The 15,230-nt window shown below is 37.1% G+C and overlaps 2 protein-coding genes across 3 annotated transcripts in view; one reads left to right on the forward strand and one right to left on the reverse strand.

Annotated features, from left to right (window-relative positions):
• ZDHHC8 (zDHHC palmitoyltransferase 8) overlaps positions 1-12,470 on the forward strand; it is a 236,483-nt gene extending 224,013 nt beyond the window's left edge. The window contains exon 15 of the mRNA XM_074973322.1: positions 1,005-12,470. Within this exon, the coding sequence (XP_074829423.1) occupies positions 1,005-1,155 (151 nt within the window). The 3' untranslated portion in view covers positions 1,156-12,470. The remainder of the gene's footprint in view (positions 1-1,004) is intronic.
• The window catches only part of ANKLE2 (ankyrin repeat and LEM domain containing 2), a 32,053-nt gene continuing 19,308 nt past the window's right edge, over positions 2,486-15,230 (reverse strand). The window contains exons 9-13 of one of the 2 annotated variants that reach the window (XM_074973320.1): positions 14,727-14,833; positions 13,413-13,606; positions 10,404-11,187; positions 9,170-9,301; positions 2,486-5,995 (exon numbers count right to left, since the gene is read on the reverse strand). In XM_074973320.1, coding sequence (XP_074829421.1) covers positions 5,761-5,995; positions 9,170-9,301; positions 10,404-11,187; positions 13,413-13,606; positions 14,727-14,833 — 1,452 coding nt within the window. In that variant the 3' untranslated portion in view covers positions 2,486-5,760. The remainder of the gene's footprint in view (positions 5,996-9,169; positions 9,302-10,403; positions 11,188-13,412; positions 13,607-14,726; positions 14,834-15,230) is intronic. The other variant, XM_074973321.1, reaches the window with a different exon arrangement.

The following is a 15,230-nucleotide window of genomic DNA, read 5'->3' on the forward strand; positions in this document are numbered from 1 at the left end:
TCAATGTGAACCTCCAGGTCATAACCTTCCCTAACCACCAACTCTCTGCAGCTGAGGACTCCACTTAAATTATGCTGTGGCTCCCCTTCACTCCATTCCCTCCCTGCTTTCCCCACCTCTCTACATCTAGTTTAAAATTAGTTTGACTTCTGCAGCAAAACATTTTTGCACTCTTTGGGAAGCCACAGTATAAAATAATACGTTTTAATTGGTGTTGATGTTTGTGACCACTAATGGTTTGAGCTGCAGCAGTCAAAGCTATGGTCTTACTCTGGCATAGTATTCTAATACTGCCTCCAGGTGTTGAGCTATAATTTAATGTGCCAAGTTCAGTTAGTAATTGTGGGAGTAAACTATCCTATTAGAGCTGGGAAAGGACTGCTAAACAGGAGCCTCTACATCAAGTGCATGATATAGTTTGTCATTTCCTTCCTATCAGCTGCTTTTCTTTTCAAGGAGTGTAACCACACTACCAAAGCTGAAAACTTCTACACTGGCTCCTTCGTCTTGAATCTAGGACAGCTGTCATCTTGTTTTATTAGGTTACTCAAAGCTCTCCTGGCAACAGGTTTTTTTAAGCTTTCCATGTCCATTTGAACTAATCCTATCTGCTGCACTCTTATAAAAGCCTGCTGGAGTGGCCACTGATTAACAAAGCCATATATGCTTTCATGTTAACTTTGACCGCACAATATCAATTTTTCAAAGATAGCAATAGGCAGAGATTCTGCATGTGAGCTGCTTGGTGTACAGCAGTGGTTCTCAAACTTTTTTGTATTGTAGACCCCTTTCACCCAGCAAACCTCTGAGTGAGACCTCCCTTATAAATATTAAAAAAGTATTTTTAATTTAGCACTACTATAAATGCTGGAGGCTGACAGCTTCACAGGGGTGGTTCTGTTCTAGATAGAAGAAATGATAGACAATAGTTCTGTCAGATGCATGCTAATCTTCACATATGCTTGTGGAGTAAACCATACACTAATTGCTTTCTTTTTTAATAGAGCATTACAGTTCCCCCCAGAAGGCTGGCTTCGGATGTCCCTTAATAATGGCAGTATAACCCACTTGGTGATCCGTCCTAGTGGAAGAGTGGCACTTAGAACACTTGGAGACACAGGATTCATGCCTCCAGATAAAATCACACGCACCTGAGTCTGTGCAGGTGATGGCCATGTGGGAGCTGCTTCTAGTCTCTCTGCACTAGTACAGCCAACTACTGTACCACTAAATTTCTATTTGTAGTATCAGGGTATGATGGTGTTTTTAAAATTAATCCCCTTTGCATACTCAGTCTGCTTTTCAGTCCCAAAAAGAAGACTTTACATTTCTTCAGAGTTCTATGGACTTGTATCACTTCATAAAATGAAGAGCGACACCTCCCTGCTCTGAGGTGTGGAGTGGGAAAAGACTGGTGAAAGGATATTTGTGCTCAACCATTTGAGAGCACCACTTGCCTGTAAAGACTCTTCCTTGTTGAGCTTTTGGTGAACTGATTCCTTCACTATAGAGGGGTATGACTATTCATGCTTTCCCCTGTTGAAGTTATGTAGGTGTTTAGCAGACACAAGGCATACTGAAATGAGGAGAGAAGTATAGAGCTGTAGTGTGACTCTAAATGCTCCCTGCTTTGGACGTTCCTTCCCCTATTCTGAAAAATACTCCTTGCCTCACACAGTGGCAGAAGTCTTTTTGTATCTACAGAAGCAGCTAGAAGCCAGAAATTTCCTACCCCTCTTACTCCAGAAGGAAAGTAAATGTTAAGACAGACTTTTCCCCATAAGCCATACTACCCTGTCCTGATGTCTGGCAGTATCAAACTGGTCACGTAGTAAAGGGCTGTGCAAGTGCTTGGCTTATGCAGGTAAGAACCAACAAACAGTCTGCCTCCCTGGACTAACTCCCTACTTGATGCTGTTAATGCCTATGTTCCTTTTTGACACTCCAACCATGAGTAGTAAATTTGGGCAAAAACTCTGGTGCTAATGAGTTCAGAGGTGAAAGAGCAAATAAGTGGGTAGGAAGTTACCTCTAATCATGTTAATAACTAGAAAAACTTTTCCTGAAGAAAATGCTAGGTACTCACCTTTCCCTTGTCAGTAATCATGAGAAATAGTGCCTAGCACCATGAGCAGTTGAAACCCTGAACTCTTTCCAGGCTGTTTGATCCAACTGCTAGAGACAGATAGCTTAGTTTAGTGAAACAGGCTACTAAAGAACATAAAACTTTGTATATGGAAAAGGGGGTGGGGGGAGATTGTCTTCAGCAATCACTGCAAGAAATTGGAATAATTTTGTCTATCAACTTCTTAAAATATTTGAATAAAAATTTAAGTGGTCTTTGTGTACCTTTCAGTATAGCAATCACCACATTTTGGAACACACTGCAAGCCCTAAGAAGGGAAGTGTATTGGTGATGAACTGAAGCATGACATTTCTACATTTTAAAAAAACTACACCAATATCATTGGCTCATACCTTTATAATTGTTCAAAAGCAACTCTATGCCTGAAACCAATACATACAGGATAGATGGGCATCTTGAAAATCCCCCACCATATAATCAGTAGCAGAGTGTCTAATGCTGAACATTTTGTGCACTTTATTCTAGCACATTACATACAGTATTGAAAGAACCACAAATACGTGCAGGGCAGAAGGCAAGAACACATACAACACATCTTTTGCACATGTACAGAAATCAGCATTTGTATTAGCACTAAGGCATAAAACAAAATTAAGCTGGCAATAGCCCTATTTAGAGAGTACTGATTTTGTACCATTAAAATACCCCTCTCTGATCTGAGCAACATGGAGCATAAATTTCTCTCTCCCCCCAAAATGCAGTGAGCAAGAGACAAAAAACAAACATCTTTCCAGTTGTGAAATATTTTCCAAACCTTTGGTTTCATGTCCCAAATTGAGGCACCCATTAAATTTCATTATAGAAACAAAACCATAGTATCTAACAGAAAGATGCTTTGTTTGTATATCACAGCAAAAATGCTGCATTTAGTTTCACAACATGGATCTATATTCCCATCCACCTATGACACTTTAACTACCTGTTTACTTAGAATGGAAGCTAAACCTCAGCATTTTAAAGTCTTACTTGACATATAAGACCCTTTGTGTAATCAGAGATCAACTATTAAAAACTAAACAAACAGATTTAGATTTATAGTGTCTTCAGACTCTTCTAGAAGATCTTCCAAGATTGTGAATGAACAAATTGCTATATTTTTAAATAAATGATGTATTATAAATGTACTTAAAACAGAGTACAAACACATGGACTAAAATGCAAATTCTAAGGCATTTGTCACTAAAAAATGCTCTCTCCCGCCCCAAACAAGAGTTAAACTGGTAGAAGTTTTTGTGCTAGAAATTTGCATTTTAATACAAAAAAGCATAGAAAAGAAAAGGACAGGAACTAGTTATAAAGCATCAGTTTCTCAATTCCCTGATTGTGTTTTACCAAAGTTTTTCTTAAGCTATTTCTAAACAGGAATGTAGAACTTATATCTTAGATGTAAGTGGGAATTTCCATCATCTGGAGGCCCATAGCTGCCTCAGACAGGCACAGATGTTGGAAGTACTGGGAAAAAATATATGCAGTAATCAGTGTTAAGGTTTGTATTTCAAGATGAGTACAACTAATTTGTGAAGTGTTTTCAGCTTTTATATACACACATCACCTGTCTGTGTATATAATATTTAAGCAATTACCTGGATAGACTGGATAATTACTACACACAGTCCAGAAAGTTTAGGGAAATTGATTTTTTTAATAATTTAGAAGTTAAAGCAAATGAAATGTATGCTTGATACAGACCTCTACAGCAACAAAAATGAATAGCCACGGGAAAAGTTACTACTAATATAGTAGGTTTTTTGGAGGAGAGTCCCACAATAAAGCAACTTGGGTGGATAATATTTGAATGATGGGTCAGTTAGAAGGTAGTGGCTCATTTCTAACATTCAGCTTCTGGGAATCAAACAACAATTTCCATTTAAGCCACCTATAAACACAGTTCCAAACATACATCTGTAACTCCAGAGCTATTTCACCAAAACAGTAAGCTACAGAAAGAACCTTTAGAATACTTTTCCATTCAGAGTCTTAGAGGGGAAACTACATTTTAAATTCCCATGTAAGTGGATGCCACTTTTAAAACCACAAACAAAAATGCTATAAAAGGCACTATTAAGCTTGCAAAAGCATTAAGTGCAGTTTTGAAGTTTGTACCAAACAACGAGTATATTCAGAACAGTGTACAGTTTGTGTATGAAACAGTCATTTTACTCTAGTGTGCAATAGCTACCAAAACAGCCATGTCTTGTATAATTTAATCCAACCTGTGATGTAATAAAGGTCCCACAGTTGGATAACAATATACTATGCCGTCCCATCTACTATTAGGGTTCCTTTAGATACATATGCATGTTACAAAAGCTCCTTGAGGGGCTATTTTTTCTTTGCAATGGGGGGGTATTGTTATCAACCAATATAATCTATCCTTTTTACTCATATGCCCATGGCACCTTTGAATTTTCTGATCAGATGTCTAGCATAAAGATTATTTTTAATTGTGTGGTAGAAACGATATGTAATAGGGAACTACACTACTTGAAAGCCTTTTCTTAAGCAAAACCACAACTATCAAAATCTACATTCTGAGTGTTCTGTTTCAAGTTTAGAAACATTTCCAATATCCATATAGCACTATCCAAAGGGTTCATCCTTAAAGAATACTGAGGAATTAAATTATTTTTAATTGTAGCTTAAAAAAAGGTAGTTACTATATCTAGACTACAGACAGTAAGAATTTGTATTTCAATACAAACAATGTCTCAGTCCTCATTCATCCCTTCTAACAGTTAGGAACCACTTCATGGGTTTCCGTTTATCTCCATAATATATCACATTAAACTAGACCATTAACATACATCACTGGTAAACTTACTTTAATTATTGCTGATATGCTTTTGTGTAATTACTAGTGAAGTCTGCAAACAGCAAAAGCTTTGGTGGGAGAAAGCTGAGCTTTTATTTTCAAACACAAACATAGGTCACTAATTTCTATAGTGCCCTTTTCCTAAAACTCTCACCTGTGATGTGTTTTTATTATCATCCTCAGAATGAGAAGTGACCCATGAAAGTTTCTCTGGCTGCTCTTTATTTTAGAGATTTCTTACTGTTTAGACTGAATAGTTGGCCATAAGCAAAACTTTTCCGTATTGAGCAGTGGGAAGTCAAATTCTTACTGGAACAGGGAAGAGGTAATCGCCCAGGTTAAACTTTTTTTTCTCCTGTTGTAAATGGAATATGAATGCATTTGACTCCTCGCATGACTTCTCTCTAACCTAGAATTCTGTTTATTGATAAGATGCTTCAAAATTATCCAAGTGAAAAAAAAATGCATCAGTGGGTTCATTTTGACTATCACATTTGGCCTACAGCAAACACCACCATTTCTAGCAGAAATGACTACATGAAAGGTTCAGGTCACTGCCCTACTGTTAGTTTTATAACTACTGGATAAGAGTTAACTTCACTAACTTCTTGCAAATCACCAGTAATCTATCCGGTACATGAAGTCAAGACATACTCAATTTTTAAAATGTATATTTGTCCTCAAATGAGGATAAATAAATAGCCAAGGACACTTCCTCATGTCACTTTAGCAATGCTACAGTTGTTTCCCTCCACTCTTAAAATGAAAATATAATTAAAGTCCCAGGAAGATAAGTTATGTTCTAATGGGCAGAAGGTTCTGACAAGTGATGCAGTTTTAACAACAGGATATTGTTGGCATAAACTGGACTGTACCGCCCAGGACTCCCAAGATCCGGAAAAAATGAAGCAACATTGCCATATTTCCCTGGGCTGCCCATCACTGGACTGTTTCTTCTTGAGTACGTTGAACCATTTGGTGGGCCTGCTGCAAGAGACTGGGACTTGAACCTTCCTTTCAGTGCTGGACTTGGCCAACTACAGGAAAATAAAGAATCACCATATGGTTAATATTTCAGACAGACAATCTTAATGGGGTGAGAAATAGGCTCTCACTAGCACCTGTGAGCTTGCTGGAGATGCATCAGAAAACACTGAACAGATCAAGAGAGACAGACAGGAGGGAAAGAAAAACAAGGGTGCAGCATATTAGGTCACACATGGATATGTCATTGAAACCAGCAAATGTCTCTTTCTCCAAAATGGCTAATTATAAAAAATACATTGTGCACATTTGGCCAACTGCAATTCAACACCGATATATATTAGGAAAGGTACTGAGCAGACAAACCAGATTGCCAGGACCTGCTTATTATCTTGTTTCTATGGCTGATCATGTGATAAGATTTAAGAACTCATAAGCATAGATGGCCAGCCTACCATGAAACATCAAAGAAATGGCAGGTTATCTTTGTTTTATAAAGCTCAAAATGACACTTCAGCACATCAACACTTAAAAGACTATGGACAAGGTATTTGGTTAAAGAAGGCTTTGTACCAGTGATTTTGTAGGTTTGCCCACAGGAGAGACTCGGTATTTTGTGTTTTTTTTTTTAATGCAATGTGTCCAGGTGCAATAGAAATAATAAATACATTTTTTATGGACTAAATGTTTACTTGGTTAAAAACCATAAATTATCTCTAATATTATTTATTTTTGAATGAGCCAGGATTACTCACTTTGGTTTTACCAATTAATTACTATTCTATCATACAGAACAATAATCTCACGACAGTATATTTTTCTACCAAAGCAGAAATAGATTTTGAAGATAACACTGTGAGCCTTAAAAAGAGTAATGAAAGAGTTAAACATACTGTAAAGCTTTTAAAGACTCCAAATCAATACTACATATTTAGATTCAGTTGCACGCATAGATAATTTATTTCAAAATCTCTGAATATCCATTTCTTCGTACCTATCCAGACCTGTACTGCCAGGTTCCATTTTTCCTGCCAAAATCTGACACTACGAATACTTAAGCAGGGCATTATTCTGTACTCCCTGTCTCTGATTGAGGTTGTTGTTGGCACTAGCAACACTTGAAATGGAAATGGCAAGACCAAAGTTCCCTCTTGCCAAGTAAATGAAAAGACACTAATTTCAAAATATTTTATTACTTACATTAAGCACCAACCATGTGTTAGCAATGTACACAAGAGCAGATAGCTCCTTGCCTTAATAAGATGCTTTAAAATGTAAATATATTGTAGTAAGTCTAAACACTTATTATATTATTGATTTAGGATTTTAAAACAATTTCTCAACGCTCCTGTAAAATTGAGTGTGTACAATAAGAATAAAAGCTCCTACATAATACATCAGCTTCTTTGAAGAAAGGATTCTTCAACTCAGACACCTGAAAGTTTACTAAAAAGCAGGGAGGACTTCTTCAGCTTGACTGAAGTGTGAAGTTTATTTGTAAACACAGTTTATTTTTACAATTGCCATTTCTAAGCCTTTTGCTGCAAGAGGGTGGCTGTGTTTGAAAAGTGTCCACTGCTCACAGGCAGTATGGCAACCCAGCAGAAAAGAACAAAAACCTGTTTCCACACTACTTTAATCAAAGACAGATCTTCATGATTTAAGGAAAAAAAGCCACTCCTTTATTTCAATGCACCACTTGGACTTCTAAGACCTTTTGATCTTAGAAAAATGGGCTGGGGAACAGCCCCCCTCAGCTGCTGCCACCCTCTCATCTTGCTTCCTCCCAAACACCTGCAGCCAGCAGGCAACTTCTCTCCCTCTCCTTATCTTATCCTTTTGCGCTCCTCGCTAAATCTGCTGCTTCAGCTCTTCTCCCAAAGTTTCCCACCAGACAACACTACCCATTAACTCCAAGTTGCGCCATCATAAGCTGCCTGGCTGTTGCGTGTTCCCACTCCTACCCTTGAGTCTTCCAGGAAGTATTCATGCTTTTACATTGGGTTCCAATGTAGCAAGTCAAATTATTACTAAGACTGTTACCAAGAACAAGTGGATTTTTTTTTTTTTTACATAATGCATTTTGAGAGAGAATTTTAAAATGTAAAGAATATTTCAGTGAAAAAACTTCCATGTTACATAGGAACATTTTAAGCAGCCACATTCAGATGAATATAAGGATGGCTATACCAATACAAAAGGAAAGAAGAGAGAAAAAAAACAGGAGTCAGTATGGCAGAAAGGGTATTGGACTTTCTGTGGCTCTGCCACTGACCTGTTGCATGGCTTTGGTCAAGTCATTTTACCTCCCACACTTAGTTTGTCTTGTCTACTTAAGCTGTAGGATCTTTGGGACATGGGACTCTGCTCCACTATCTGTTGCACAGCACCTATCACAACGGGGCCAAATCTTGGCTGGGGCCTCTAAGAACTACTGGAATATAAAAAACCACCACCACCACCATTTTGGTCCCTCGTGAAAAATCCTCATATGACTTAGAAACATCAACTACATTTCATAATCAAATTTGTAACTTCATGCCACATATGTAGTCATGCTAAGAAGTGCTGACTGTTCATATTGCTGGGCTAGCAGAACATAAGTGCTATTTTTCAAGAAGACCATTGAGAATATTTCCATACACAATCTAAACACACCCCTCTGCAGGTATCAAAACCTGCATCTACTATGGCAGGGTAACAAAATGTCTGAAGACATCTAGATTGTATAATCTAAAATTAAAAATTCATTTGATATGGCATCTTGCATAATCTAGGTATTCCAAAGCAGTTCTATTATTGTATTATATTGCACCAATGAGTTAGAAACAGGTATTGCAGTGACTGTATAGGCAAATATGGCAGTCATTATGTGTTGAGTAATAACAGAGCATTCAGCATCGTGAGACTGGCTAGTTCAGCAGAATTAATTCCGACACTCTTGAGATCTACATGTTTTACCTAGATAGCTTTCTGAGATATGATGAAGCAACTTGGCTTTGCTATCTAACCTTTAACATTGTAGCACCAGTAAGCAGAGCTGTACCAGCAATGGGTATAAGAGCAAGTCTTAATTTAAAATACATTAGATGCTATAGAATTGAATACTTTTTATTTATACTTTGTATAGGCTAGGGCTTTAAATTCTAGCTACAAAAGATGTCCTGCCACAGACACACTAAAAAACTGTTCCTCTTCAACTTATTCTGTTGAATTTACATAAATACCTTTGCCTGTCAGAAGAAGAGTAGGACTTTACAGCATTCTTCCATTTGTAAGTAATGGGGTATTTCTGTGGGTCAATCTCTACTCCTTCTACAGCAGCTAAGACATCACTATCCAGCTTTGATGGTTGTTCCCTAGAATATAAATGGTACTAGATGAAAACAGAGCTGTTAAACTTTTTAGACAAGATAATGTCCCCACACCCCAGTGTAGATATTTTGAAATGTTTTTAATAGGTACATGCATGCCAACTGGATTAGTTGCTCTTCACATTCAAATGGATTGTTTTCAAGCATGCTTTGATATAAAAAATAATGCCCATCCGTAGCGACATTCAATATGCTTCACTGCAAAACAGTATTAATAGTCAGATCAGAGGAAAGCTTGGAAAGTGTCCTTAAATTCAGTTTCATATATGCTGAGAATGTGAAAGCTATTTAGAACTTAATCTAATTGAAATTAGGGATGTAAAGAGCGTTTAAACTATTAAAATTGTATCGGTTAAATGCGTAACCGTTAACGAGTTCACAACATAGGTGCGGGAACTGGGGGTGCTGCAGCACCCCTATATTTTACGCAGCGCTCCGCTACTACCCCATATTCATGGCTCCGCTGCTGGCAGCCAGGGCCCCAGGCGCAGGGCCAGCAGCTGGGACCCCATGTAAAACACAGGGTGCTGCAGCACCCCCCATACTCTTTAGTTCCGCGCCTATGACATCAGTTCCATGGCAGTGGTCCCGAAACAATGCGGAACCTAGTTCCACATACACTATGAAATGGAATTGCTGCAACGTTTTTAATGTGCACATTAGGCATTTAATCTTTAACTGAATACATTACCAGTAAGACTGATTGGTTAACCAGTTAACATTTTACATCCCTAATTGAAAGGTTCATAACCAAGAACAAGCCTGCCTGATGAACAGGAGCTAGCTCACAGGCTGAGGAGTCTGTTTGAAACCTTAGTACTGGAACAAAACCGCAAAGCTCTCTTCTTCATACTCAAATTCTTTTACACACAATCTTTTGAGAGCGTGAAAGGACTGCATCTTTACTGTAGGAACTGCAAAGCATTTTAAGGAGGTCTTTTTTCAAGTGATTATAACTGGTGTTTGAAACTTTTTTTGAAGAATTTCTTACAGCAAGGTTAAGAGCGTGTGGAACTAGTTTTGCATGTATGGATCAAAGGACAAAAAAGTAAAACAAAATCATATTAAACATCAATCCAATTCATACCCAAAGAGGAATAACTTGTTTGTATTTTCATTTGTTGGTGGAGTCTTCAAAAGAAATCTCTGAGAAGAGGGCTCTTGACACAAATAAGCAGCACACTCAGATTGCACTGCAAGACTTCCAAGCTGCTGCGTCTCTTTGTCCCAGATACCAGAGTCCAATGACAGTCTCTCAGCTTCTGATGGTATTTTGTTTTCTGTCCTTAATTTTGTATCTCCAGGCTTTTCAGTAGTAGCTGGCTCAGAACAGCTTGCCATAGAAAGTGCTGAGCAGGTTTTACCCAGCTGGTCCTTGGATATTCTGACCTGGCTCAGTCCTTCAGCCAAAATTCTCTCATTCTCAGTTTTTGCAATGATTTTGTTTGATTTCACCACCAAACATTCCCCTTCCACTGCTTCATCTTGGAAAGACAGTCTTTCAAATTCTGCCATTAAATTGGAGACTGGGGATATAAGGCACTCCTCTCCACCACGTGAATGTTTTCTGTCACTAGTTATCTTCTCATTAGTTACAGGGCTGCAAAATCCATTTTTGCTGGAAGAAACCCCCTTCTCATACTGCATGGAGAGGTCCGATGTTTCTATAATGTTTACTTTGTGCTCCATCAACAGTATGTCACACTCCGAATCTCCAATAGCATCTATACTAGATTCCTTAGACACAACAGGTGGGCTGTTATTCCGTGCTGCATTCTGTCTGTTTTTAATTTCTTCCAAGCTCATGTCGTCATCATCTTCATCTAAAAATGCTCCAACAGAAATGGAATTGCAGCACTTTTTACTTTTACCTGCAAACAATTTTAATAAAAAGATATAAATAAGAGGCTTGACAACTGAAGTCCTATCAGATAAAACTAGGAACAGCTCTATGGTCTTTATGGTTTAAGGTAATTCCATTATCGCATGTATGTATCCATTTATGGAGACCCTTTTATAATCTGATGTAAGTAATGGTATTAGTTAACCTACGTAATCCTATCATCAAAAAATATACACATCTTGTTTGCAATTATCCTTTTTTATCCTATTCATCTGAGAGAGATGTTTCCTGTGCTTCTCACTTAAAGTGCCCGATTCACAGAAACAGACCGAGTTTCAAGATAAAATCAGAAGGCAGAATATGATGGCAAAAAGATATAGATGTAAGCTAACTATTAAGTTTGCCATGTCCTCCTACACACCAAAGGTTCCACTGAAGTTACATTGGCACAAAGACAAACCCACAAAAGAAGCAGAATTAAGTTATCTTGTGAATAGGTACCTAAATATATACAGTCCTCTTTCAACAACAGGCAATGATATACACTTTACAGAATGTATTTATTTCTGCAACATGGACCTAGGCGAGCACACAAACTATTGCAGATCCTATTTCTTCTACAATATTGCAATTAGAGATTACTGAAAGGTACACAGGAGTTTGGTAGAGTACACCTACCTTTTACTGTTGGAGACAAAAAAGCATTCACTTTTTCTATGTTAAGAACATTAGGAGCGTGTCTGAGAAAGAAATTTAACATTGGACAAACCCTTTACTTTACTGCAACTGACTTGGTCGATGGTTAAGCTAGGAATTTTACCAAAGTATCTGCTTTAGCATCAAGTCTGTTGGTTTGAGAATACAGGACTTTAGATGTTAAAGGGAAAAGTGGCAAAAGCAGCTCTCTTTGTTTCCAGGTCCACCTCTCCAAGTACATTGGGGGACCAGTTGCCATATTCATGCTCCTCTGAAGACTTAGCATAGGATCACTTCACATACAAATTTATTTGGATAGAAATAATTAAACCCACCAACAGCCAACTAGTAAGAGGAGAAATTCTGTAGGGCTGGGTTGTGTGTGCATCCACTCAAACTAATTAAAAGAGAAACTAGGAACAATTGGTGCAGTGAGACTTGTATAACCTTGGTTACAGGAAAAATACTTCCCTAATGGGGAACCACTTTGAAAAGGGATCTGTGCTTACAGCTGGTCAAAAAAAATCTGTGTCAGAACAGATATCCATCAGAAAATGTCATTTCGACAAAACCAAAATGTATTGTGAAATTGTATCGATTTCAAAGAAAATTCCTGCAAGAATAAATTTTCTGGAAAAATATAAAAAACATTTCATTTTATTTTGTTTCAGAATTATTTTCACTTTTATATTATATTTAGATTGTTTACATTACTTCATGATAGGTCAAAGTCATAGCATAATATGTTTTAATAAAACACTGACAAAATGTCAGTTACATTGCAACAAACAGGAGACACTGATCTAGACAATAAGAAAAGATGTTACTTCATATAGATTGAAACAGCTGCCCTTAATATTTAAAAATAGACTATTATGACTGTCATAATGACATGATGTCATACTACACTTTAATAATGACATAATGAAAATGTAAAAAGGAAAACCCAAAATTTTCCAAAACAAAATTTTTAGAATGATTTCCTCCCCCACCTGCGAATTTCCATTTTGTGGGAAATTTAAAAAAAATGTTTAGTTTTGTTCCAATAAGGGACAAAAACAAATCCTGAAGCATCAGCATTTCCTGTGAAACAGAAATTCTGAGTTATGACCTGCAGCCCATTAAATTGATGCAAAAAGTTTGGATTTAGGCCTTTGTTAGTGTGTCTCCTCTGCCCACAACTGGATAGAATTATTTCTGTTTTAGAATGTTGACTGTACTTCACAAAGGAATTCCCAAACATTCTAAATGAAATCCTGGTCCACTGAAGTCAGTGAGAGTTTTGCCATTGACTTGAAAGAGGCCAAGATTTCAATCCAGAATCTGTAATCTAGTGAACAGCATGCAAGATGGAGAGTGTTTAATGATACATGATCTGGTAACCGCCCACACTTCTCTAAATTAATGTTTTTACACTGAAAGTAGAATATTTGAGTAACAGATTAATATCTGCAATCCAAAAAAAAAAAACTAACTAAATGTGAACTCCAAGCCCTGCTCACAGTTTTTTCTTAAAGTAAATCATTTTGTTTACAATAATGTTTGCTCTTTTCTTACCAGAAGAATGTGGAGTTTTATATCTGTTGCAGGTTTCATTTTCTCCTGTTTCTTGCTGAGCCTTTTCGCTCATTTCCCGTTGACTCAGGTATTCTTCTAATTTTCGCAACCCCTCCTGGGAAGACAGATCAACAAAACAGCCCAGAAATTCCCAGTATTCAACCCACGGGAACCCCAGCTCATGAGCTAACTCCCTGCAATAAATAAGATAAAACGAATAATTTGTGAAGACATAATATATTAGTATGACAATAAATTTAAAGAACATGTTTTATCAGCTATTTCTAAGCCTCTGAAATTGTGAAACACATGTAAGAATTCTGTAACAACCAAGTTCTGCATCAGCAATAATATGTATCCTTCTCCATAACACATCAGGTGTTATTTCTAATTTCTTTCCTTTATAGTAATCCTAAAGTTTTACTTATTAATCGTAAAAATGCCTCAGGTTGTGATTTTTTAAGATGACTGCGTCTAGGCATCAGGTGGAGAAATGAATCAATTACTGGCATAGGCACTTCTTAGTTGAAGTCAATCAACTCAATCAACATTTTTCATTTTTCAGAAAAACGGTAATTTTAAAGAAAAGACAGACACCACTCCTTGTTTTAAACAAGCTTAGATGCTTTAAAAGTTTTTACATTTGCGTGCTACCACAACACAGAAAATCTATCTTTTGTGGTGAGGATCCATGCATACCCACATACACCTTTTACAAAGGTGGACACTTTTTGTATTGTGTGGCTGGAGAAAGGATATGGGTATACCTTAACATCTTTTTCCATTTCACCAAACTTTAACAATCTCCCAGCTTCCAGAAAATGCAGGCAATGCTCAAATCTATTACTCAATTAGCTGACAATCTGATTTTCAAAAGGACAAAGTCCCAATTGTTGGCTTTCTTCATAATCTGAAATATTCTGAGAAATTAGGCAAAAGAGTGTGTGGGGTTTGAGAAAAGAGGTCTGGACATAATGCGGGTAACAGTTAAAAAAATGTATTTCTTCTCCCCTTCCAAAGTACTGTAGTTAAATAGTGGCCTACAATGTGCAGAACTAGATGATCATGATGGTCCCTTCTGAATTTAAGGTCTATGGGTGTCATTTTTTGAGTGAAAGCATTTTTTATTTACATAAAAATACAATAAGGACCCAAACAAAATATACATTGTAAAATGTTTGTAGAAGAATTTTTGCTTTATGCAGCTTGTTCTTATGTTAACCATTAATGTGCCTTTAGCGATGGAGTTTTTTTTAAAATGATTTTCTGGCTTATTGCTAACACATTTCTTTCATGCTGAGATTTTCTTAGTACCTTCCAACTCTTTCAACTCCTCTTTCTGGATCGGATTTCCTGACATTGTGAAAGAAGCCTGCTCTCTCTCTAGGTGGAGTTTTCCAAAGCTTGCGAAATTCTTCTGCCTTCAAAACAAATTCAGAATGTAGACAATAAAAGTACATGCACCTTTAAGTACACTGCAGCTAAAGCCTCTCTCTACCTAGAAGCTTTTTTGCTTCAGACACACATTAGGTTGTTCAATGATGAATTTAGCTGTTCTTCAGTTGCAGATATACAATTCAAGTTTAGCTATATACATTGCTCAACTATAACCACTTATAACTTATGTCTTTCATTTTAGACACAAAATTTCACCCCAACAGACTTGTTTATTGCTGTACACAATTGGTCTCATAAGCATCAATCTGGAAAGTGATATTAGGCATAGCTATGAGAAAAGTTACCACAATTTAAAGCTTCTATTACTAACTTCTGTACTACAGCGAGTCACATATTGGGTTTCTAGATTATCCGTAATTG

The sequence above is a fragment of the Natator depressus genome, chromosome 15 (assembly GCF_965152275.1).
Source record: "Natator depressus isolate rNatDep1 chromosome 15, rNatDep2.hap1, whole genome shotgun sequence".
NCBI classification, from domain to species: Eukaryota; Metazoa; Chordata; order Testudines; family Cheloniidae; genus Natator; species Natator depressus.